The sequence below is a fragment of the Mesocricetus auratus genome, unplaced genomic scaffold, assembly GCF_017639785.1.
Source record: "Mesocricetus auratus isolate SY011 unplaced genomic scaffold, BCM_Maur_2.0 Super-Scaffold_100007, whole genome shotgun sequence".
Classification (NCBI taxonomy): domain Eukaryota; kingdom Metazoa; phylum Chordata; class Mammalia; order Rodentia; family Cricetidae; genus Mesocricetus; species Mesocricetus auratus.
Genome location: NW_024429191.1, coordinates 97,867,981 through 97,890,978, shown reverse-complemented (window position 1 = coordinate 97,890,978; position 22,998 = coordinate 97,867,981). Strand labels below are relative to the sequence as shown.

Below are 22,998 nucleotides of genomic sequence, written 5' to 3'. Positions count from 1 at the left end.
TTTGTCTTCTTTGTCCTGTTTTGGAGACAGAGTATGCCGTGGCTCAGGCTGGCCTTGAACTCCTGATACTCCTCCCTCTGCCTCCTTAGTGCTAGAATCACAAGCATGTGTTGAACTACCTAGACATTCCCGATTTAAAAAGAAATTAGGTAGGCCACGGTGGTGCATATCTTTAATCCCAGCTTTCGGGAAGGAAGAACAGGCAGATCTCTTGTGAGTTTGAAGCTAGCCTGGTCTATGTAGGAAGTTCCAGGTCAGCAAGGACTACATTGTTGTGGGAATTCATTCATCCAATAGCCTTTGGGGTACTGACCCTTAGGACATGGTCTGAGGTGCTACATGTGGCCTGATAAGTGGAGAGAAGCCTGCTCATTTTCTTGGGAGGTCAGAGCAGGAGTAAGCTTGTGTGGTTGATCACACTCCCTGAGGCAGACTGTACGGACACGGCGGCTTCCCCTTGTCCCGTATTCTGTAAGTCCGTGTTTCCCTTGGAGTCCCATTTCCCTTTGTATCCCCATGACAATATGTAACTCTCGGAAACCCTTTTGCCTTATCAGGTGCCCAACGTGGGACTTGAGCCCAGGACTCTAAGAGTCTCATGCTCTACCAACTGAGTTAGTCAGGCTGAGCATGAGTCCTTTGTGGTGGGTGCGAGTGAATCACACTGTCTGTGTTACTAGGATAGTTGACAGATGACACGAACACCGTGCCACACACCGCGGGGATTGCCCCAGAGGAGTTGCTTCTTGGCAGACTAACAGTGACTGTGGTGGGAAGTCTACACACGTATAGACTAGCAAGGGAAGTCTACACACGTATACCCGTGGCACTCTCTGCCCAAGGTCTGGGGATTTTCCCCTACCTACACATCCATATCTCCTTACTCCTCAGTGTAATCAAAACTGGCTTTGAAGTTGGAGCATGGCTCTCCCCTTCTCAAAATCCAAGCATGTTGTTAAAAGAAAAACTCAGAGTTTCTGTCTCATATCAGAAGAGCCACCTGGCATTGGCACAGAAGGATACAAAATTCTAGGGACCATGGTTGTCATAACTCACCAAAATTCTACTTCTCCCCGTACTTATTTTCGTCTTTATCGGTACCTTTCTTTGGATGCACATCTATAAAATTTTATTTTATTTTTTGGTTTTACGAGACAGGGTTTCTCTGTATTGTTTTGGAGGCTGTCAGTCCAGCCCAGCCTCGAACTCACAGCCATCTGCCTGCTTCTGCCTCCCGAGTGCTGGGATTAAAGGTGTGCGCCACCGCTGCCCGGCCATCTATAAAAATTTAAACTTTCCATTTTGATATTAATAATGTTTACGTTTTCCACAGCGAACAATAAATTTTCTTAACATCAATCTCCGAAGTCTCCAGAAAGAAGATGGGGACCCACAACGATTCTACCTGGTTCATAATGATGCCATGTACAAAGAACTACTCTAGACAATCCCATTTGCTAGCTGAGTTGGTCTACCTTCTTACAACTCTCTAGCCAGAACTTCATTTACGAACTTCCAATGAACCCTAGCCATGATTCAGGGACGGTTTACAATTGTTACAGACAGCACTCTTGAGACTTAACCATTGTTTTAGTTTTTTTTTACAGGATCTCATAGAGATACTATCACCCCTAGACAGCAGGAAGCAATTCTAAGAAAAACGACACCCCCTCTCCGGACAGATTTTGTTTTCTCAGGATTATGGATAGCTGTCTTCTGTGAAGGCATAGTTATAAATTGTAATAGGGCTAGGGGTGGGACAATGAAGATTAGACTCAGGAATCTCTTTTGGAAAAAGTGGGGGATGGATAAGATCCAATATTAAGGTAGATTAGTGTATCTTCTTGTAAACTGTTTTAGCAGCTATTAATTTTAGACAATTTACATTTATATAGATTCTTGTATATTGATACTTACATAAAATTATTTTTGCATTCCTGTCTAAGATAACTTATATATTGATACAAATTCAAAATTATGTCTGTTATGTTCCTATTTGTTTACAATGTTTTTGCACACAAGTGTAAATTTATTTTGTCACACTGTGTGTATATATGTTTCTACCTCTTCTTAAGATAGTTTGTATATTGATACAATTTAAGGATATTTTTGTCATATTGCACTATACATTCCTACCTCTGATCAAGATATTTTTATATGCATATTGTTACAGTTTCTAGGTCATTGTCCTCAGGCTGCACATCTGTTTAAAGATTGTTTACTTTTATATGTGGAGCTTCAGTCTATAAGCTGTAAAGGTTATCGAGAATTTCAGGTAATAATCGCCCATGTTTGTCATACACAATTAGGTTAGTTAGGTTCTCTAGATGTGCAGAGATGTACTCCTCATAGATAGATGATCTTTAAACACTTCAAAGACCTACAGAACATGGCATTTAAATGTTTTAATAATTTAGAACTCTGCTGACATAAGACACGACTGCTCCTGGCAGTACTGAGGTATTCCCAAGAGAATGATGGGCACCAGAGACACTCCAAATGGAGCTTGTTAGCAAAACTGATCTGTTGGACAAAGAATTGCCCTTACCTCAGCTGCTGACAATAAGCATGCTGTCCAAACTGGACAAACAGGTTACAAGGAAAAGTGACTGCTGAACCTTTCCAAGACAAGGTAGTCTTCCAAACTTTCCTGGTTCTGATATGGTCTGCTAGATATTCTAGGCCTATATATAGCTAAAGTTGGTTGCTCCAATGTTTCAGAGAGACTTTGGATGACTGTCCAGGCAGCCAGCTGTTTCTGTCATTTCTTACACTTTTTGTTTTTGTTTTGTTTCGAGACAGGGTTTCTCTGTGGCTTTGGAGGCTGTCCTGGAACTAGCTCTTATAGACCATGCTGGTCTCGAACTCATAGAGATCTGCCTGCTTCTGCCTCCCAAGTGCTGGGATTAAAGGCAAGCGTCACCACTGCCCGGCTCTTGAACTTTTTGAAAGTCGCTTGTATGTGCTTCCTGCTTACTCAGGTAATATTTTCCTTCTCAGGACTTTTATGGGGTTGAAGATTAGATAGTCACAGCTACTTCCCTCTCATAACTTAGCTAAGACTTAGACTCATCAGGATAGGACAACTATTAAAATAATCTCTATTATTTGCTAATTACCTTATTGTATATAGTTTTGTATTAGGTTTAGAGCCCTCTTATTTAGACAAAAAGGAGAATTATTGTAGGAATTCATTCAGCCAGTAGCTTTTGGGGTACTGGTTCTTAGGGCGTGGTCTGAGATGCTACATGTGGACTGATGGGTGGAGAGAAGCCTGCTCATTCTCTTGGGAGAGCAGAGCAGAAGCAAGCTCGTGCGGTTTTCACACCTCCCGGGGGCAAAGCGACAGGGCACAGCGGCGGGACACAACGGCTTCCACCTTGTCCGGTATTCTGTGAGTCTGTGTTTCCCTCCAAATCTCATTTACCTTTGCATCCCCATGATAAAGACAATTTGTAACTCTTGCAGAAACCTCTGGCATTACTACATAGTGAGGCCCTGTGTCCTCCCAAAATTGTCTTAGGCTTGTTTGTTTACATTATTTAAAACGTGTGTGTGTGTGTGTGTGTGTGTGTGTGTGTGTGTGTGTGTGTACACAACTGCAGGAGTGGGTTCCCTGATCAGACTCAGGTTGTCAGGCTTGGTGGCAAGCACCTTTACCTGCTGATCCCCCAGGTTTTGAAAGAAGAAAATTCTTGGTATTTCCGATTTGACAGTGGGTGGAAGTGTCCTATGCTTTGGCAAATCCTCTGTGTCCTAACATGCTCTTTGAAGGATCTGCACGGCAGAGACTTGCTCTGTCTTTTTCTTTGAAAATCAGCTTCAGGGCAAACTGTGGGCGTGTGTTCCTGCTAACCAGACAAGTGCACTGCCACTGACCTACACCTTCAACTTAACACTTTAATTTTGTGAGAAACGCATAGTGTGTTGTGGCACACAACTTTATTCCTTTTCCTAGTTGGTTGGGAGACTCTCTGGAGCTGTTTGGGCTCCTTCTGAATTAATTGTAATTTCTGCAATTTGCCTGGCAGGAAGTGTAGGATCCCTATCTTTTGGAGTTCTTCTGGCCCATTAGGGTTCTGCTAACCCGCTGGGGTGACTGCCACTTGCGTGACAGGCCATCTTGGGAAGCACTTTTGAGCAAACATGGTGGGTTCTGTCGAACTATTTGGGTTTTTGCTACATCGGGGGAAGGTTGACTCTTGTGGTAACAAGCAGGAAAGGGAAATAAGGAACTTAGAAAAAGAGTATAGAGGAACCTGTTTTAGTTTGTGTAACTAAGAAAAATATTAAATCTATACTGTTTTGGTGTCCCCCTAGATAGAAGTCAAGCTGATTAGTTTTTTTTTTGTAAACTTAAGGTAACTGTTACGGTTAGTTTTCATTGTCAATTTGAAAAGATCTAGAATCACCTGGAAGAAGGATCAGTGAGGATTAATAATTATCTTAATTGTGTTAGTTGACCTAAGAGGACATACTCACTATGGGCAGCTACCATTCCCTAGGCATGAGCCCCAGGACTAGATAAGAATAGAGAAACTGAGCTCAGCACTAGCACACATACATTAATTCATTGCTCTTGGCTCCTGGATATCAATATGATGTGTGACTAATTGCTTCAAGTTTCTGCTGCCTTGAATTTCCCAAAGTATGAGAGATTGTGACCTGGCACTGTGATTCAAATAAACCTTTTCTCCTGTAAGTTGATTTTGTATTTTATCTCAGCAATGGCCAACAAAACTAGACAGTAAGGCTGGCACAATGGTGCAAGCCTTTGGGAGACAGAGTCAGCCAGATCTCTCTAACTTCAAGGCCAGCCTAGTCTACATAGAGAGAATGTCTCAACACAATAAAACAAACAAGCAAAAAGTTACACAGTGATTTATATAAGATTGCTAATGTAATTGTTTTCATTTTGTGTTTAAAACAAAGCATGAGCCATTTACCTCTAAAACCCCAATTTACCTTTAAAACCCTAGTAATCAAACACAGGAAGCTTCAGCACAATTAACAACATATGGTTGATATTCTTTTTGTTTGTAGATATTTTATGTTCAATTAGCAGGGAAAAAAACAACAATAAATAAAATAGTACAGAACCAGACTGAAGGTCTGAACGTACATGAGCTCAGGCCAGAAGCCATTCCTTTTCTGTATGATCATTAACTTTGTGTACAGACCATGCTGGACGTAATCTCCCTTCATTCCTATGATCTGGACTTTAGCTCTGCTGATAGTAATCCTATCACATGTCTCTCAAGAGCCACACTGTTATCTTGTTAGTAACCCTCTGAAGAGAATCACTTCGCAATCCACCCAGATTCTGTTCCTGGCTATTTGTGGCTGGTGCCCACCCTCTAGAATATGTCTTAGCGTCTCCCCAAGTGCCTCTTTCCTTCTCTGAACCTTCACGTTTCAAATCTGTATTTAAAATGCCTTTTAAGGCTGATGAGATAATTCAGCTGGTACAGGCACTGACTGTCCCTATCTCTCCCTGCAGCACACTGGAGATACCACCCTGAGCCTCTCTGGCTTGATCCTACTCTTTGGCTAGGTTTTGGACTGCCTAGTGGCTTCCTTATCTTCTTTTTTGTTTTGTTTTGTTTTGTTTTAGGGGGGTGTTTTGTTTTGTTTCATTTTGTTTCGTTTGTTGTTGTTGTTGTTGTTTTTCAAGACAAGGTTTCTCTGTGTAGCTTTGTAGACCAGGCTGGCCTTTACCTCCCGAGTGCTGGGATTAAAGGCGTGCGCCACCACTGCCTGACTGTCAGTGTGGTCAGTGTGTGTGTAAGGGCAATTAATAACTAACTACTTGCAGTGTTATGCGTCTGTGTTGGCTTCTTCCTCCAGCAAGTCCTCTTTGGATGCTGTGACTTATTTAATCCTTTGTAATCGTTTGGCAACCTACATTTACAAACCAACAGCAGCAAAGTGAGCTGGATGGAGAGACAGGGAAAGTTCAGGGATACGGGAAGAAAAATGAGCACCTTATCCAGAGTCTAATTGAACCCTCTCACCAACTGAGAGTTAAGATTTCATCATAAAAAAAAATTACCTGTGAGGAACGCCTACAGAGTCAATTGCCATTAGAGACAGGGTTCCACTCTGTAATCCAGGCTGACCTAAAATTGGTAGTACTCTTCCTGCTCCGGCTGCCAAAATGCTAGTTACAGGAATAAGCTACCATTCCCAGCTAGAATTCTTTTTTATAGACATAGTTCAAATAAGGATGTTAAAATATTAATGACCAGTGTTTATATCCTAACAAATATACCTTTGGATTTAGCCTTATTCCTTTCTGATCTATAGGCCTGTAATTTCCTAAGAATCACAAAAACAAGATAATCAGCCTCGTTCACAGTCAAAACATACATTGACTTTCTCGTAACCTAATAAACCAAGGGTTTATCTGACTTTTTTGATCTGGTATTATTATTTTTATTATTATATGACTTGGCTTTTCGAGACGGGGGTTTCTCTGTGTAGTCCTGGCTGTCCTGGAACTCGCTCTGTAGACCAGGCTGTTGCCGCCTGAGTGCTGGAATTAAGAACAATCCCCACCACGGCCCGGCTCCGTTTTGATCTGTTCTTATCTTAGCCACCTGTAACTGCCCTGTGCACGGAGGAAACCACCTTATGATCTCATTCAATAAATTCCATAGATCAACATAAGCAAACTGAAACAGTGGCATTTCCATCTCTAAAACCTTTGACCATCATGACTGCAGAAACCATACATGTGCTTATCCTTAGCTTCTGCTGAGAAGTTAATGCTGCCCCAGGACACACGTTGCCCTCAGGACCCTCTCAAGATGCCTCAGGTGGGTAAATGTATGTACTACTTACCTCCAAGCCTGACAGCCTGAGTTCTATCTCCAGAGCCTTCATGGTATGGAGAGGAAGAGACTCCTTCAAGTTGTCCTCTGACTTCCACACACATGCCGTGGCACATATGCCCCCACAACAAAATAAAATAAAATAAAATAAAAAAACTAGGAGAAAAATCCCCTGTCTCCTTCTTCCACTTTGTCTGTCTGTCTGTCTGTCTCTCTCTCCCTCTCTCTCGTGTGTGTGTGTGTGTATGTGTGTGTGTGTGTGTGTGCGCGCGAACCGCCACAAGGACACTTGTATGTGTATACGCGTGCGCACGCGTATACACATACAAGTGTCCTTGTGGCGGTTAAAGGTCAACACTGGGCATCCTCCAACCCTATCCCTCTCTGCCTTGTTCTCTCTCAGAACAAGCTTGCTGGCTTTTTTGGTGAGGCTGCCTGGCTAGCCAGCAAGCTCCACTGGTCTCCTTGTCTCCAAGGAGCACTGAGATTACAGGTGTGCACAGCCATCTCTGGCTTTTTTGTTTGTTTGTTTGTTGAGACAGGGTTTCTCTGTATTATTTTGGAGGCTGTCCTGGAACTGGCTCTGTAGACCAGGCTGGCCTCAAACTCACAGAGATCCGCCTGCCTCTGCCTCCTGAGTGCTGGGATTAAAGGCATGCACCACCAATGCCCCAGCTTCATCTCTGATGTTTTTTACAGGCTGCTGAGGGATCAAACTCAGGTCCTCACGCTTACGCGCAGCAAGTGTTCTTACCCACTAAGTCACCACTCCAACCCCTCCACTTTATTATTTTGAAACTGGGTCCCTCATTGAACCTTGCACTCATGGGTTAAGCTGGCTAGGATCCCCAGGGATCCTTGTGTCTCTCCTTACCCAGAGCTGGCATTACAAATCTGTACCACTTTGCCTGTTCTTTATGCAAGCGCTGGAGATTCTCTTGCATTGAAAATGCTTACTGACTGAGTCATTGCCCTGGGCCCCAAATTCTTGTTTAATAAATTCTAATTTTGTGTTGTATTGACTAGTCCTGAAAGTCTATTCTGTGGTATGATAATCCCAGCATTCCCAGAATCTGGGAGACAGAGGCAGGCAGATTTCTGTGAGTGCAAAGCCAGCCTGGCCTACATAATAAGTTATAGGCTAGCTAGGGCTACTTAGTTAAGACCTGGTCTCCAAATAAATAAATAATAACACCCAGCATTTCTGGGTGCAGTGTTACATAGGCAGGAGAAATAGAAGCTCAAAGTCATCCTTAATATGTAGTGAGTCTCAAACTACCCTGGGCTACATAAGACCCTGTCTCAAAACAAAATAGCCAAAGAATCCTGGTGCGTTTGATTCTAGAGGATGCTGGCGGGAACTCAGACTGCAACACACTTGTCTCCATCACAGAGGGCCCACTTCAGTCCACATCAGCGGCTAAGATGCTGAACCCTGTGCACACAAAATCTCCAGAAAGTTAAACACTTGTCACCGGTGGATGTTGACACCAGAGTGGGAGCCAGGCGTGGTGGTGAACACCTTTTAATCCCAGCATTCAGGAGGCAGAGGTAGACTGATCTTTGTGAGTCTGAGGTCAGCCTGGCTTACTTAATGAAGCCCAGGCCAACCAGGGATCCCTAATGAGAGAAATGGAAAAGAAAAGAAATGGAGAAGGGGAAATAAAAGGAAGCTTGGGGACTGTCGCTGCACAGTTGGGGTTATTCTGGACTGCTCATTTCTTCATGCTCCTTTTCCTTACTACTTTCGAAATACACAAACTGGTTGCACTTTCATGGAGGAAATAAACTTTTACTTGACCGAGAAGGGCATCTCTGTGGGTGAGACACTGAGTACTCTCAGCTGCCCCTTAGCAACTCATTAGCCAGAGGCCCCTTCTGACACATGAAGACTTTGGTGGCCCTGCTGGGGAGATGCAGCCAGAAGAGGGAAGAAATGGGCAGCGGTAACCTGGTCTATAGTCTCAGGGGCAGGGGCAAGGGTATAGAGCCCATGACGCCATAGGCATTTGGATTTCTTCAACACGCGATGGCACTGGGGGTGTCTGAGGAGCCTGTGGGGCTGCTGCCTGGCCTCAGGGACCCATGTAAGCATCTGGGTTCCACACTTACATGGAACTGTCTTTCTTGAGGCTACAGGCTCTTTGGTTTTATCTGTCAACTTGGAGTAACTCGCTGCTTTGAGACCGCACAGAGGACATTGTTCACTGTGGTCAGCTCTATACTCTGGGCTGCTGGCCATTCTTCCAGGCCCAGTGTGTTCCTTCTCACTTCCTGAATGCCTGTGAGGATCTAGAAGTTCTGTCTGTGAAACAGCTGGGCCCCATACCCTGGTCAGTCTGGTCCCTTCTGCCATCTCCGCCCCCTCCCCCCACCCCCACCCCCGCCCGCAGCAGGCTACCAGAGTCGGAATCTGCTTCCTTTTCTCCTCCATGTAGCTGAGGCCCACCAGTCATCTTCTTTAGGACTTGGCCACCATGTGTCTGGAGACTGTGAGGCCTCTTCATAGTGTCCAGAGATCTCTGTGCGTCGCCGTGCAGTATGACAAGTTAAGGTCCAGTGTGGGAAAGGGACTACTGGCCTGCTGCAAAGCCTCTCCAGGGATCTTCACCCATAGAGACCGCATCTCCGGATTCTCCCTCTGGGTCTCCACAAGGCCACATATGTCCCACAGAATCACTGTGGGGCCTCTGGTCTTGCCCTAGTACTCATGTGGGCGTAGATTTTTTTTTCTAAATGCGGGTCTCGCCACATCTCACAAACCACTCAGGATGTAAACAAACCCCCTCCAGGGCTACCGGATCTATCTCCAGCCCCGCAAGTGTTATCTCCCAGGGTCCCCATATTACATCAATGGCCACAGGTTCCTCCTTCCACTGTCCATGAGAAAGGTCACAGTGCAGACACTAGGCTGTCCTCGAAGCACTACTAAGCCACTAGGAGGCTGGAGCTGGCTCAAGATTGGGTCCCTTCCCTCCAGTAGCTGCAGTGGACAGCAGTCTGTGTCTTACTGTGAGGCTTTTCAGATGTAGTCTTCACCGCAGGCGTCTTTGGGGGGACCGGTGTCAAATGCCTGCAATTTCTTTGAATCTGGGACCTTTCCCAGGTGGGGCCCAGGGAACCTTCTTCAGTTCGTCTACGAGGTGTAGGACCCTAGTGTGGATCAGCAGGGCAGGCTCCCTCTGTCCTGGTGCTTCACCGTGTGGTTGACAAAAGATGCCAGCTCTGGAACTCTCCAGCTGCCCACTCCATCTTACCCTGCGTTTTGTTTCACACACACACACACACACACACACACACACACACACACACACACACAGGCTGTCCAGACAGATCAAACCTAAGGCACCTCCAGCCTTGACCCCTGCAGGGAAGCAAACCCACACAGCTCCCCCCAAAGAGCAGCCCCTGAACCCTGATGCAAACACCAGCTCCAGTCAGGACTTTCCTAGAAAAAAACCTGGACCCTCCTCCAGTGTTCCTGCCGCTAATGCAGGTCTTCTAATTAAAACATACTAATGACAGCGTCTCTAAGAACCCCATGGCAATGTTAACTCAGAGTAGTTCCTGAAAACTGAGCAGCTTCCGGCACACTCCTTGGCAAGGAACTAGACAGACTGCCTCCTCCAGCCCCTCCCCCTAGGCTTTCAGTTTCCCACTGAGTCGACCAAATTCAGACATCCAGTAGAATCTGTGGAGGTAACACCAGAGAGCTTGCTGCAGAAGGAGCAGGTGAGGTACTGGGGTGTGCAGGGACCAGGGATTTGAGGGTGTCTGTCTGGGTGCTCTGAGGGTTGAGGGTTCTGGGTGCTGGGAAAGGCTTCCTCAACAAAGGGATGAGCCAAGGCAGAGATGGGCCACCAGTCAGGCAGTTGGGATTCAGGAATCACAGCAGACAGGGTCAGGACTGTGTTCAGCACTCGGCAGGACCCATGTGTCTGCAGCTGCCTTGGGCTTGGCTCTGGGGCAGTAGAGGAGTTTGTAATTCTTCAGCATTGGCTGAGTGACATAAGTAGGATGGAGCTCTCCTCTCTGCCCTTTAAACATACATGGGAGAGGGTTGGGAGGATGGGAGGATGGAAGGACAGACACTGTGCTGTGAATAAGAAAAAGTGAGCTCAACCAGTAGCACAGATTCCCAACACAGTCTCAGGTGTGCGTGCACACCTTTATGTAGGATCCTGAGCCTTTGCCCGTGCTCACACTCGCACCCCAAACACTCACCCACCCACCCACCCACGCCCACACATACGCATTCAGATCATTCACCGGGGTGCTCAGTGGCTCCTCCTTCCCTTTCATTATTTCCTTTGAGGACATCACTCTCTCAAACTACCTCCCACCTCCAAGTTAATATTTATGGTTTGGAATCCACCTTGTCTGTCTCGGGTACAGGGGTTCCAGGCAAGAAGCCAAGGCTGAGCCTGATTCCCTCAGGGCAACTACTCTGTGTCTTTGGGACAGTGAGGCCTCGAGAAAGGACTGGGGTCCTTGCAGGGAGTGGGCCATCAGCTTCCAGGGAGGGTGGAGATCTTCTGGGTGAACTACCCTCCCTAGCCACACACCAGTGAACATAGACTTCGTGGGGGCTTAGCACTGAGTGGACACACACAACAGGTCAGCCGCTAACACGGAAAAAGCGCTGGCTGCCATCCTTCAGGCAGTAAACAAGCCAGAGGCCTCTGTGCTTCTCACTGAGCTGGGCGCTGTACTGCAGAAGGGCCAGCTGACTACCAACTTCCGGCCTCATGTCGTGGAGGCAGAGGCTCGACTCTGGGTCTGTGACACTGACCCTGCTGGGTCTCCACTTCTCCCAGGGGATTGGAACAGGATCTGTGGGGTTGGAGTCTTCAGTCAATGGCTGGCCCCTTGGGATTGTGTCCTTACGTTCTTCCAGGCAAAAGAGGCCGTGGTCTAACCTCTTGCCTGCTAGGCCTGGAAATGGGTGGTGGATCTGGGGTGCACCCCTATCTCTGAAGGGCATCTTCAAGCAGCGAAGGGTCTGTGTCTCAGGAGACAAAACTCTACTAATGGTCAAGAACAAAGGTGCTGTCTCTGAGGCCAGGAATTCTTCAGCGGCCTCCAGAAGGGATCTGCTGTAGCCCAGGCCACCACAGGACAGACCTCTATGACCAGACAGTGGCCTTGGCCATCCCGGAAGGTTGCTTTACATGAACACAGTGGTGTTGAGCCTGGGTGATGTGCTCTACACATCATGATCCAGCAAAACACCTACAACCAAGGGGATCCAGTGCTGTTCCCTGCCCCACTACCAACTACAGCCCTGCTGAAGAGGAGCCGGGTGAGAAACAGAAGATCCAGAAAGTGGCCTGCCTAGCTTCCTCTGGTTAGAGAGGCAAGACAGACGGAGGTTAATATAAGATGAGGCCCCATACACAACCCAGTTTGGGGGTGGGTGGGACAGCACCCCAGAGGGGGCCCACTCTTCATCAGCTGCAGTTCTGAGAGCAGAAGGGAGGCCTGGAGACTCAGCAAACCCGCAGCATGTTCAGCAAGGTCGCTTAGGAGGTTGAGTTCTGGCAGAAACTTTGGAGAAAGCGTTGGAGAAAGAGTTCCACATCACTGCCTCGGGGAAAGTACTAGGTAGATCTCGCCAGCGGTGGAAAGCCCCCTCACGAGCGTTGCCACACCTCTCTAGAAGGTTCCACCCATTCAGGTTCCCAGCAACCCAGAATGTTGGGAAACTGGTTGTGTGAACCCTGATGATGGGCAGGGATGGGAAGCACTAAAGGGCATAGGCGGCATCTGGAGGGTGCAAACTAGGTTCTGGCAAACTCCTGGTTGTAAGGAAATAAGGTGCGGAGTTAAGTCACGGTTCTGCCTAGGAAACAGATCTACAGGAAGATTAAAAACCAAGGAAGGGAGATAGTTTAGCCAGGTGTTAAGTCAGGTGTCAAAAGCTGCTTGCTGAAACCTGCAAGGTAATGGAGGCTGCGCAAGTTAGGGCCACAGGTACTTGAGCATCAGGGCTCTTGGTGCAGTGGACAGCCAGTCCCGCTTAAGCCAGTGTCTCATGACATGCTGCCTATAATGGACTCTCACAGTCACAGTTTTCAATATGGCTTCCGGGAAGATTTGAGAACTTGGCAAATGTGTGTGTGTGTGTGTGTGTGTGTGTGTGTGTGTGTGTGTTGGTATGTGTGTATACACATGTGTGGGTGGGTGCATTTGTACACACTTGTGGAAGGGGTTGTTCCTCCAGCACTACCCACTTTGCTTTTTTGAGATATGGTCTCTCACTGGCATGGAGCTTACCAAGTAGGTTAGGTTGACTGCCCAGCAAGCCCCAAAGATCTTCCTGTCTCCACTTCCCCAGTGGCAAGGTGTATGCTACCATGTCTGACTTTTTATTTTGTTAATTAAAAGGTTTTAATCTTATGTGCATGGGTGTTTTGCCTGCATTTATATCTGGAGATATAATCTTGAGTGCCTGGTAGTGCCCTTGGAGGCTAGAAGAGGCCATCGGATCTCCTGGGACTAGAGTTGCAGACTATTGTAGGTCAGCATGTGGGTGCTGGGAATCAATTCGTGGTCTTCTGGAAGAGTAACTTACCTGTTGAGTCATCAGTCTAGCCCTCATACCTGATTTTTGTTGTTGTTGTTGTTTTGGGTTGGGTTGGTTTTCGAGACAGGGTTTCTCTGTCCTGGAACTGGCTTTGTAGACCAGGCTGGCCTCAAACTCACAGAGGTCTACTGCCTGCCTCTGCCTCCTGAGTGTTGAAATTAAAGGTGTGTGCCACCACTCCTGACTCAATACCTGACTTTTTAATGTACGTTCTAAGAGTCAAACCCAGGTCCTCATGCTTAGCACTTTACCAGCTAAGTTATCTCTTCAGCCTCCGTTAGACATCTTAAAGAGAGGAGAGAGAGGAGTGAACAAGAAAGGAATTAGCCTTGCGTAAGGCAGACAATGTGTTCCTCTAAACACAAGTGTCTCATAAACCAATCAGAAGTCAGACGACTGCATGAGAAACTGACAACTGCTTAGCAAGGGCAGTGTGAAAACAGAAACCCTCCGGGGGCAAGAAGAGGCCATGGGGTATGAGCTCTGGCTCCCGGCGCTGTGAGTCCACAGATGGGTCTGTGAGTGACAGGGAGCAGTGGTCAGCAGAATGGACAGATTCCGGTAAGGAGGGCATCTGGAGCAGGATATTCTAAAACCCTCCTCATGTGTCTGGGATCTGTGTGTGATGACACCAGTTGGGTAAAGCCTGGATTCTTCACCGTTAGAGGGGGGGGGGGTGCAGGCATCGAGGAGATGCTAAGGCAAGACACCTGCTAAGACAAGCACGTACTCTATCACTAAGTTAAATCCCCAACCCCAGTGCAAGGTTCTGGTCTTCAGGTGACCACAAATAGCACAGTTCACAGCTGCAGGAATTAATTTTTCTCTCAGTCCTGGGTGCCAGAAATGGAGGCCATAACCGTGTACCGCAATGCACAGGCTCGGGGAGGGTCTATTTTTGTCCTGAGGCTCCAGGAGACTAGGTATTGCGGCTGAGGGCTTGTTACTGCACCGGTCTCATCTCTGCCCTCAGTGTCAGATGGCCGTCATCTCTGTGCCTATGTGCCAAATTCCTTCTTCTCAGATACCAGCCCTACTGGGCACAGCTCGCCAGATCCAGTATAGCCTCATGCTGAGCGTCTACACTGTAGCGGCTTAATTCCAAATAAGGTCGGTCACAGTCGTTCAGTGGACACAAGACACTTATGGTACGGCAGGGAGAGGCAGAGGAGAGAGAGGGAGGTGTCCTAACCAAGCTTCACATGAAAAACAATCTCATTTGTGCATGTGTTCATATACATACACAGGACATTTATGAGAGGACGGTTTTACAGACTTCTGGCTGCTCTCAGCTTGTGTCTATCTGGCGGTCTCTATCATATACTTTCCTTATTTCTTTCTTTGGGGCGGGGGTGGAGAGAAGTGTGGTAGGGTGAGGCAGAGTCTCAAGCTCGGTCTGGCCTCAAGCCCATAGAAATCTTCCTGCCTGCCCCTCCCTGTGTGGGAAGAACAGGTATGAGCCACTGTGATCAGCCTACCCCGTACTTCTCTGTCCCTGGTTGTTTTTAAAGGAGCGTGGGAGAAATGTAGTGACTTAAGCGAACTACTCTTCTTGCAACAATGGAAGAAATAGAAAATGGCCTGGAGTGGTGGCACATACCCCTAACCCCAACATTCAGGAGGCTGAGGCAGGAGGACCTCAAGTTCAAGATCAGACGGAGCTATATAGAAAGACCCTGTCTCTAAATTTTTAAAAAAGAAAGAAAAAGTTACCGTTAGTTTTGTTTTTTGAGACAGGGTTTCACAAATACCAGGCTGGTCTTGAATTTGCTGTGCAATGGGGATTGACCTTGATCTCCGGACCTTCATTTCTCTGCCTCCCGAGGACTAAGATAGCAGGGGCGCAACATTATGCTTCCGGAAAAGCTTTTAAAAATTAGATTAAAAACACAACACCGGCTCCCATAAACTCGAAGACACTCCAGCCACAGTCCTGGAACACCGTAATATAGACCCGACTTCAAGTTATCACCCTGGAACAGCTGGGAGAGAGAGAGAAAGAGAGAGAGAGAGAGAGAAGTCAGCAACAAGAAAAATTCTGAGCTGAGTCAAACAGGAGTATATGGAAATCCTTCACGCTTTCTGGTCAATATCTCTATCTGCAATCACTCATGCGTGGTGGTACCTTCCCACAATTTCAGTATTTTTGAGGTTGAGCCTAGGGGATACGAATTTAAGGTCACACTGAGCTACTTGGCAAGATACTATCTAAATAAACAAATAATACAAGTGGCTTAAAATGTTTCTCTGCCATGACTCCACTCCCATAAACAATGCAATCCAGGCAGGCGCTAGCTCAGTGGAAAGCCTTACAGAAGTGCCCGACAGTCAGCCTGGTGCTGCTTACTCCAGGCTTCAAGTGTTTACCGAAGCCTGTGACACCTCACCAAATACTGGTGGCTCGGAATCCTGCAGAAGCTCGGGTAGTCAGGCAGAGCTGGTCAACAGCTCAGGGACCCTGGGCTGTACACCGCTGGCCCAGCTAGGACTGCTCCCACCAGGCTCTCCAGCAGCCTCAATGGGCCTCTGCCCGACATGTTTTTCTTTTTCTTCTTCTAGGCGGTGTTCCCAGACAGCTGGAAATGACGAGGGTCTAAGGCCTCCCATTCCACCATCTGGCCATGAAGACCTGCCCCTTGGTGTCCAGTGCCCACATTCCCAGGGTGTTGAGCATCCTGCTCCTGGCTGCTTCACTGAATGCTCAGCATGAAAGTAGGTCCGAGTCTTCTGCTAGAGGGAGGGGTCCAAGGGTGCAGACAGGGTGGGAAAGACAGACCAAGGTTAGAGCCAGGTGATGGCTGCCACCCAGCCAGACTCAGCACCGCAGACCGGCAGGAGGGCTGTGCCCCTGGGCTACAGAAATGTGAACCGTGTACATCTGAGGATGGCGAGCAACAGAGGACCAGTGACACTTGGAGCAGATGGCAGAACACTGGTGGGACTGCCCAAAAACTACACCCAGGCTGCAAGGGAAAGAGGCTACCCTGGTCTGGCAACGGAGGCACCACATAGCTGAGAACCTGCTTAACCTCCTCTGGGTACATCCAGCCTTGTCCAGCAGCCTAGGCATCATCTGGACCCTCAGACCAGCAGACACTAAGGACAATCAGAGGGGCCCAGGGAGTTCCCCAACATTGGTCTCCAGATCCAGCATCCCCATATAGATAGTGAAATCACTGCCATTTCATTCCTTCCGTGTGGTGTGTACCTATCTTTGACCCAATCAGTGTGAAATTCTGTCTCCCGGAAGCCTTGACACCTGCCTCTCTGCCCATGGCCTACGAGAGCGGCCGGAAACTGTCCTGCAGCTCTGCCTTGCCTATATGTGATCATTCTCTCTCCATACAGGCTGGGACAGTCCTCTATGCACCAAGGGCACATTGTCTGTGCCAAGAGGCAGCCACGCCGTGATGACCTGTAACATCTCTAACACCTTCTCTGATGTCACCATCCAGCTGAAGAACAGGATCATCTTCGATGAGGTGCCCCAAGGAAACTTCCGCTTCGATGGGTGGGAGCTCCAAGTTCAAGGAGGCCAGGCGCGGCTCATGATCAAAGACACCCAGGATGTCCACACAGGGCTGTACTTTTGGCACCTGCATGGACTCCAGAGAAATTACAGATTCACCACCCTGAATGTTTCAGGTGAGGTAGGGACTGTGGAGTAAGGAGATGAGAGGGGATAGGGGACAGTATGTGGAGTGTGGTAAAGTATGGTGACTTGGGGGACAGGAAGGAGGGCAGAGGGGAAAGCAAAATTTTTGGTCTTTTAGAGGAGCTTAACCTGTCTGAGATGTAGACAGGGGCTCCACTGCTCAGGGCAGAAGCCCATCTGAGGTGTGCCGGAAGCAACTGATGCCAATCAATATGCCGCTTTCCCCCGCCGCTCACAAACCTCTCACACATCAGCTCTGGGGGTTGAAACTGCACCCCGATTCTCTGCATCCTGGGAGTTTCCAGAAGAACCCAGCCACTGTCTGGCGTAGGATGCTCGTGCCATACCTACTATTGAGAGGTCCGTAGCCATTGCCATCTTAACTGAGGGTGTGCTCAGCCTTGGGTGACCACACAGTGGGACTCCATTCCAGCGGCATCCACACTGCCGTGTCCCTGTCCCCCTCCCCACATCTTCCACCTTGGAGGCTTGCCCCAGACTCTGTGCACTTTAAGGAGAGCAAATGCAGCCAGGTGTGATATGATTCCAGCACTTGGGAGGCTGTGAGGCAGGAGGATCATGAGTTCAGGGTCAGACCTTGTCTCAAGACAAGAACAGAAGAGCAGAGGACCCCCCCCCAAGCACATGCTCTGATAACCCTACTCTCGGCACCTGGATGGACCCTCTCCCCAGAACCTTCCTCACTCACTTCTCTAGCCTCACTTGCTACCTGTTCTAGTTTAATTCTGTGGCTGTGACAAACTCCATGACCAAAAGCAGCTTAGGAGAGGAAAGGGTTCATTTCAGCTTATGAGCAATGTCCATCGTTGAGGGAAGTCAGAGTAGGAACTCAAGCAAGAGCTTGAGACAGAGACCATGGAGGATGTTGCTTCCCTTGCTTCCTGTCTAACCCATGCCTTCCCATCCTCCTTCCTCTTCCTTCTCTCCTTCCCTTCTTTCTTCCATCCACTCTCAGTCTCTGCCTCTCTCTCTCTCTCTCTCTTTCTTACACTCTCTCTCTCTTTCTAAACAGGGTCTCACTGTGTGGCCCTGGCTGGTCTGAAACTCACTTACAGGAACATACCTGCCTCTGCCTCTACCTCCTAAGTGCTGGAATTAAAGGTGTGCGCCACCACGGCTAGCTTTCTTATACAGATCAGGACCACGGGCCCAGGGAATTGTGCCACCCACAGTGGGTTGGAACCTCCTACATCGGTTAACAACCAAGGTGGTCCTCCACAGACACGCCCACAGGTCAGGCTGCTCTAGGCAGTCCCTCCACTGAGGCTCTGTCAAGTTGACAGTTAAGAACCAGCTAGGACACTACCCCAGCTGCTTTCAAGGTTCAGTTACAAAGCAGAAGTAACCGCAGAAGACCCCTGTCCTAACCCACGTCCCTCTGTGTCACCCACACATCTCACTAGAGACAGGCATACCCCCTGATGCCCATCCTCACTACACCTAGAAATTGATTCCCCCTGTCTGAAACCCACTGCCCACTCCATCCTTTCTGTATCTGTAAAGGCTCTAGTTTCCATGTCTGATCTGTCATAACCACTGAGCCCCTGAAGGTGAGCCTGATGTTGGTTCCTCGTAGGACCAGCCAGGCCTACAGGACTATTGTGGTTGGAATTGGGGGGGGTTGCAGTCACATAACACTCAGCCTGATGGTATGTCTCCGGCAGAGCCTGCAAACAAGGAACGCACAGACGCCACCCCTTCAGGTAGGTTCTTTAACCCTGTCCCCGGGGTTCTCAGCACTCCCGTTGCTTCCGATGCCATGGAGCCAAGTGCTGGCCACCTGGGACCCCTTCACCCTTAGCCCTTCCTGTACTTGCCCACCAGGGTGTGGGGTCAGCAGGTGGCAAACACTGGGAAAAATAGGACTGTGAACCAGTGAGGGATGAGGCGGTAAAGAAACAGTGTGGCAAACATCACCCCTGACCTTTGACCCGCTTCAGATCCAGTCAAGCACTCTCAGCAGGAGGTCGGGCCTGATACCCTCACCCTCGTGGGAGTCCTGGTCACTGTCATCTTGATCTTGGGACTCACGGGAATCGGAGCACTAATCTGCTACAGGCGCCACCGTTCTTCCAAGTTCCAGTGGATACGTGCCTCTGCGCCTGACTTGAGGTATGGGTGGGGTCTTCCTGAGATCCTTACCTCATACCTCTTCGGGGTGTCTCCTGAGCTCTGCTATAACAGGGTGGGGGGCGCTCAGGGAGATTATGGAGGCCACACAGGATCAAGACAGCAGGTCCCACTGCAAGAACGCTTTTAGTCTTCTACAGCCAAGAACACAGGCCCTGCATTGGGTCTGCAAGGATTATCTGTTCTCAAGGCTTTACTCTGACCCTTGGACACCTTGGAGAGCAGCGTGGAGTCTGTAGTCTTCGGGATCCTCTGGGGACTCCTGGGAACTTGGGTTTAGGAGGGAACCTGTGGTTTCTGATCCAGGTGTGTTTCAGACCTATGATGCCCTGGAAATAAGCCCGCCATGGTAGGCTTAGACCCAGGTTCCAATGGGATGAGGAGTGTAGATGGAAGTGAGTGTTCTTAGCGTAGGTGGCATGACCGTTCACACATGCATTGTATGAGATAATGGGTCGCCTGCGCATGCCTGTGCCTATCTGCACACAGGTCTGAGCTCAGACATTCACCCTCCCTCTCTCCTTCCAACCTCTCCCTGTCTAATGAAGGAGGTTCTAAGTCTGTGGACCAGTGGAGGCTGGAGGAGCTGCCTGCAGAGCTGATTCCAGAGAGAGACCACCAGCTTGGGCTTGTCATGTTCTTAGCCCTTGGCGGCTGCTACGACCATCTGGAAACCAAACACCATGGAGCCACCATCACGTGCTTGGCAGAGCAAAAGACCGTTCGTGTTTTCTGGATGCAGAAGACCTTTCCCCGAGGGTGATGTAACCCTTGGTTCTCTGCAGAGGAGGGGGCAGTGACTCGCTGAAGAGGGTGTTGGAGTCTGGAAAACAGTGGGCATTTCTCAGTCGCATGAACAAGAGTACAGCCTCCAGACTATGGTCTTCAGCCATCTGATCTGCTCCTCAGCTCTTTCCAAAATTTGGGAGTTTCCATCTGCAAAGCCCTTGACCCTCAGCATCCCCACCCTCTGCCTCTTACAGTGGCCTAGGCTCCTTTGCTTCTGCTGAGCCCCTGAGCTCAGCGTCTCTCCGATACCCACTGATCTCCAGTACAAGCCTAGGGCTGCACCAAGAGCTTGGGCACACATCTGCTTTCTGACTCACAATAGTAACAAGCTTGGGAAACCCAGATGTCAAGTTCCGAGGGCCAAAATAGGAAGATTAGACGTGTGAGTTGAACCATCACCCCACTCCTGCCACTGGAAGGCAGAGTGCCCCCAGGACAGGGGTCTATGGAAGGTATAGGTGCTTGCTCACAGGTATTACTTTCCTGGGGAAGACAGTCAGCTCTGAGACTCCCCTGGAGGGGCTCTATTTGGCAGAACCCTGGCCCCAACTCCCTGATTCATATCCAAAGCCCCCTGTTCTTTTCTGACCTTTTGTCTTGGTTACAATGCTGCTTTTCCTTACATATAGATTTTTTAAAGGAGTTTTTCATAGAAATTCCATACTTTGTTATTATTATTCATTATTTTATTACCATTGTTGTTGTTGTGTATGCGTGTGGGTGTGGACACGCCAGGATGCATATACAGAGGGCAGAGGATAACTTTTGGGAGTCTGCTCTTGCCTTTACCATGTTTTGAGGCAGAATCTCTCTTGGTTCTGCTGCTGTGCGGTATAAATTCCAGCCTCGCTAGCCCAAGAGCTTCCAGACAATTCTCCAGCCTCTACCTCCTTCCTCGTCCTAGGAGACTGGGATTACAGAGACATGCCGCCACACGTCTGGTTTTTGCAGAGGTTCTAGGGATCGACCTCAGGTCATCAGGCAAACGCTGTCACCTTCTGAGCTGTTCCGTCGACCACTACATAGGACACACTCTGGGACATCCTCCTGGATGCTAGTCTTTAAATAAATAAATAATCCAACGAAGAGATCATCAGGTCAGCTGGGAAATACAACTGTCGGTCAAAAACAAAAACAAAAACAAAAAACAGGAAAATCTACAGGAAACCTCACACACCAGTGCCTGAAGGAAAGCAGAGGCCAGGAATACTGCCTGGTGCCTGTGGCCTCCAGAGCCAGCCAGCCCCATTGGTTTCTCTGAGGCTGCAGGCTGTGCCCAGACGCCAAAGGACCTGTGCTTCTCAGAGCGAAGTGAGGTGATCTACAGCACCTCAATGCTGTCTTTGTTTGGGGCCACGTGTTAGCGCTTTTCTTGTTGTGGGGACAAAATTCCTGACACAAGCGGCTTAGGGAAGAAAGGTTGATTTGGGCTCAGTTTGAGCATACAGTTTGTTGTAATGGGGAAGGCGGCACCGTGGCAGACGCGTGGAGCAGCTGGAAGCACTTGTGTTCACAGACAGGAAGCAGGAAAACCAAACGCTGGTACTCAGCTTGCTGTCTCTTTGCTGTACAACCTGCAACTCCAACCCCAGCCCATGGGATGGTGCCGCCCACATCCCCCTTGGTTAAACTTTTCTGGAGACGCTTTCAGACACATCTGGAGATGTGTGATTCCACAGTGATTCTAATGCAATCAAGCTGACAGTGAAGAGTAAGGGTCACAGGTCTTGCCGCAGCTCCCCAGGTCCCTCTTACACTGGGTGACAGACAGCTCAGGGCCCCGTGTATCTTAGCCTCTGAAGCCTGCCATCGTGCTTCCTAAACTAGTAAATTGTGCTGATGCATGAAGTTCCGTCAAAAGTCAGTTCTGAACCTCTGCCGAGAAGGGGAAACTTCAAAGTCCATGAAGTCTCTCTGCCCCCGCAGCTGCAGGAACCCTAGAAGAAAACTGAGTCATGGGCTTCAGTTGGGCTCCCTTCGCTGTAGCCTCTGTATTTTCCGGTTTTATCTTCTAGGGATTGCATGAGTGCCAGTCAAAAAGTACTCCCCTGCCCTGGTTCTCTCAGTCATCAAAGTCAAAGAGAAAAGAACTTTGGGGCATAGAATTCTTAAGGGGAGCTTCAAAGGCTACCTGGCCAGATGCTGCCTGCAAACAGATTTGTCCTCATAGAGTGGGAAACTGATCCCAAGAAACTCATCTGTACCTACACTGTACTGCTGCCCATGTCATATGATCTCAAAACTCACCCCCAACACAGGGAGCAACTCTATCACACAGGAGGGAATGTGCTCTGGACCATGCGTGCCTGTATGAGGGTGCACACGCATTGTCTCCGCATGTGCACATGAGATCACCCTGCACAGCGACACACACTGACTCTGTCATTAGCATGAGAGCTTACAGGAGACTCCTGAGAAGTACATGCTTCCTTCTTCTGTGTCCTGGGAGATCACGGCCAGCAGGGTCTTTGACCTTGGGTCTGGACACAACCCTGTCACTCTCTTCCTAGGAGAAAGGCCCACTCTCGTGGTGTCTCCTGGTTGCCTATTGGTACCAACGAACTGCTTCTGCTGTGCTCCCGGAGCAGTCACAACCTGGGGTCTCTTTTTCAGAGCGTCAGACCAGTTTTTCAGTTCAGCTGATGGTGCACATGTAGGCACATAAGTCAGACCCCAGAGGGAAAGCTCTCTGAAGACCAAGCCCCTGACAGCAGGGACCTCAGATGCAATCTGACCCCTCCCTCCACCCCTTGTCCTCATCTTTCCTCTTCCCCAGGACTTCACTAACACCCCACTCACTCTACTTCCCTTTCCCCATCACTCATGGCTCAAGTCAGGCCAAAAAGCATAGTGAGTAACCCATGCCATTGACCACCCGGATATGGAGACACAAAGACATGAGCCCTATCTACAGATGACCCGGTGTGTGACCATGCAGCCATGCATGCAACCCCAGTAAACATGAAAGACAAAGGGGTGGGTTG

General features: G+C 48.7%; 1 protein-coding gene across 2 annotated transcripts; it reads left to right on the top strand.

Annotated features, from left to right (window-relative positions):
- Positions 1 to 3,256: 3,256 nt before the first annotated feature.
- On the top strand, positions 3,257 to 20,670 carry LOC101836439 (secreted and transmembrane protein 1A). Of its 2 annotated transcripts, none has more exons than XM_040750215.1 (6): positions 3,257 to 3,394; positions 15,979 to 16,131; positions 16,768 to 17,064; positions 18,760 to 18,798; positions 19,036 to 19,207; positions 19,774 to 20,670. In XM_040750215.1, exons 2-6 carry the CDS (start codon positions 16,041 to 16,043, stop codon positions 19,781 to 19,783), a joined length of 609 nt encoding a protein of 202 aa, XP_040606149.1. In that variant the 5' UTR covers positions 3,257 to 3,394; positions 15,979 to 16,040; the 3' UTR covers positions 19,784 to 20,670. The 2 variants fall into 2 exon arrangements, with proteins under 2 accessions (XP_040606149.1, XP_012968634.1); XM_013113180.3 differs by lacking the exon at positions 3,257 to 3,394 and adding an exon at positions 10,456 to 10,565.
- The last annotated feature ends 2,328 nt before the right edge of the window (positions 20,671 to 22,998 follow it).

Bases quoted from the DNA above. Each gene is read 5' to 3' on its own strand.
- LOC101836439 (XM_040750215.1), top strand. From the start codon at position 16,041: ATGAAGACCTGCCCCTTGGTGTCCAGTGCCCACATTCCCAGGGTGTTG. The intron at 17,065-18,759 runs GTGAGGTAGGGA...TGTCTCCGGCAG, and splicing joins CACCACCCTGAATGTTTCAG to AGCCTGCAAACAAGGAACGC. The intron at 18,799-19,035 runs GTAGGTTCTTTA...GACCCGCTTCAG, and splicing joins CACAGACGCCACCCCTTCAG to ATCCAGTCAAGCACTCTCAG.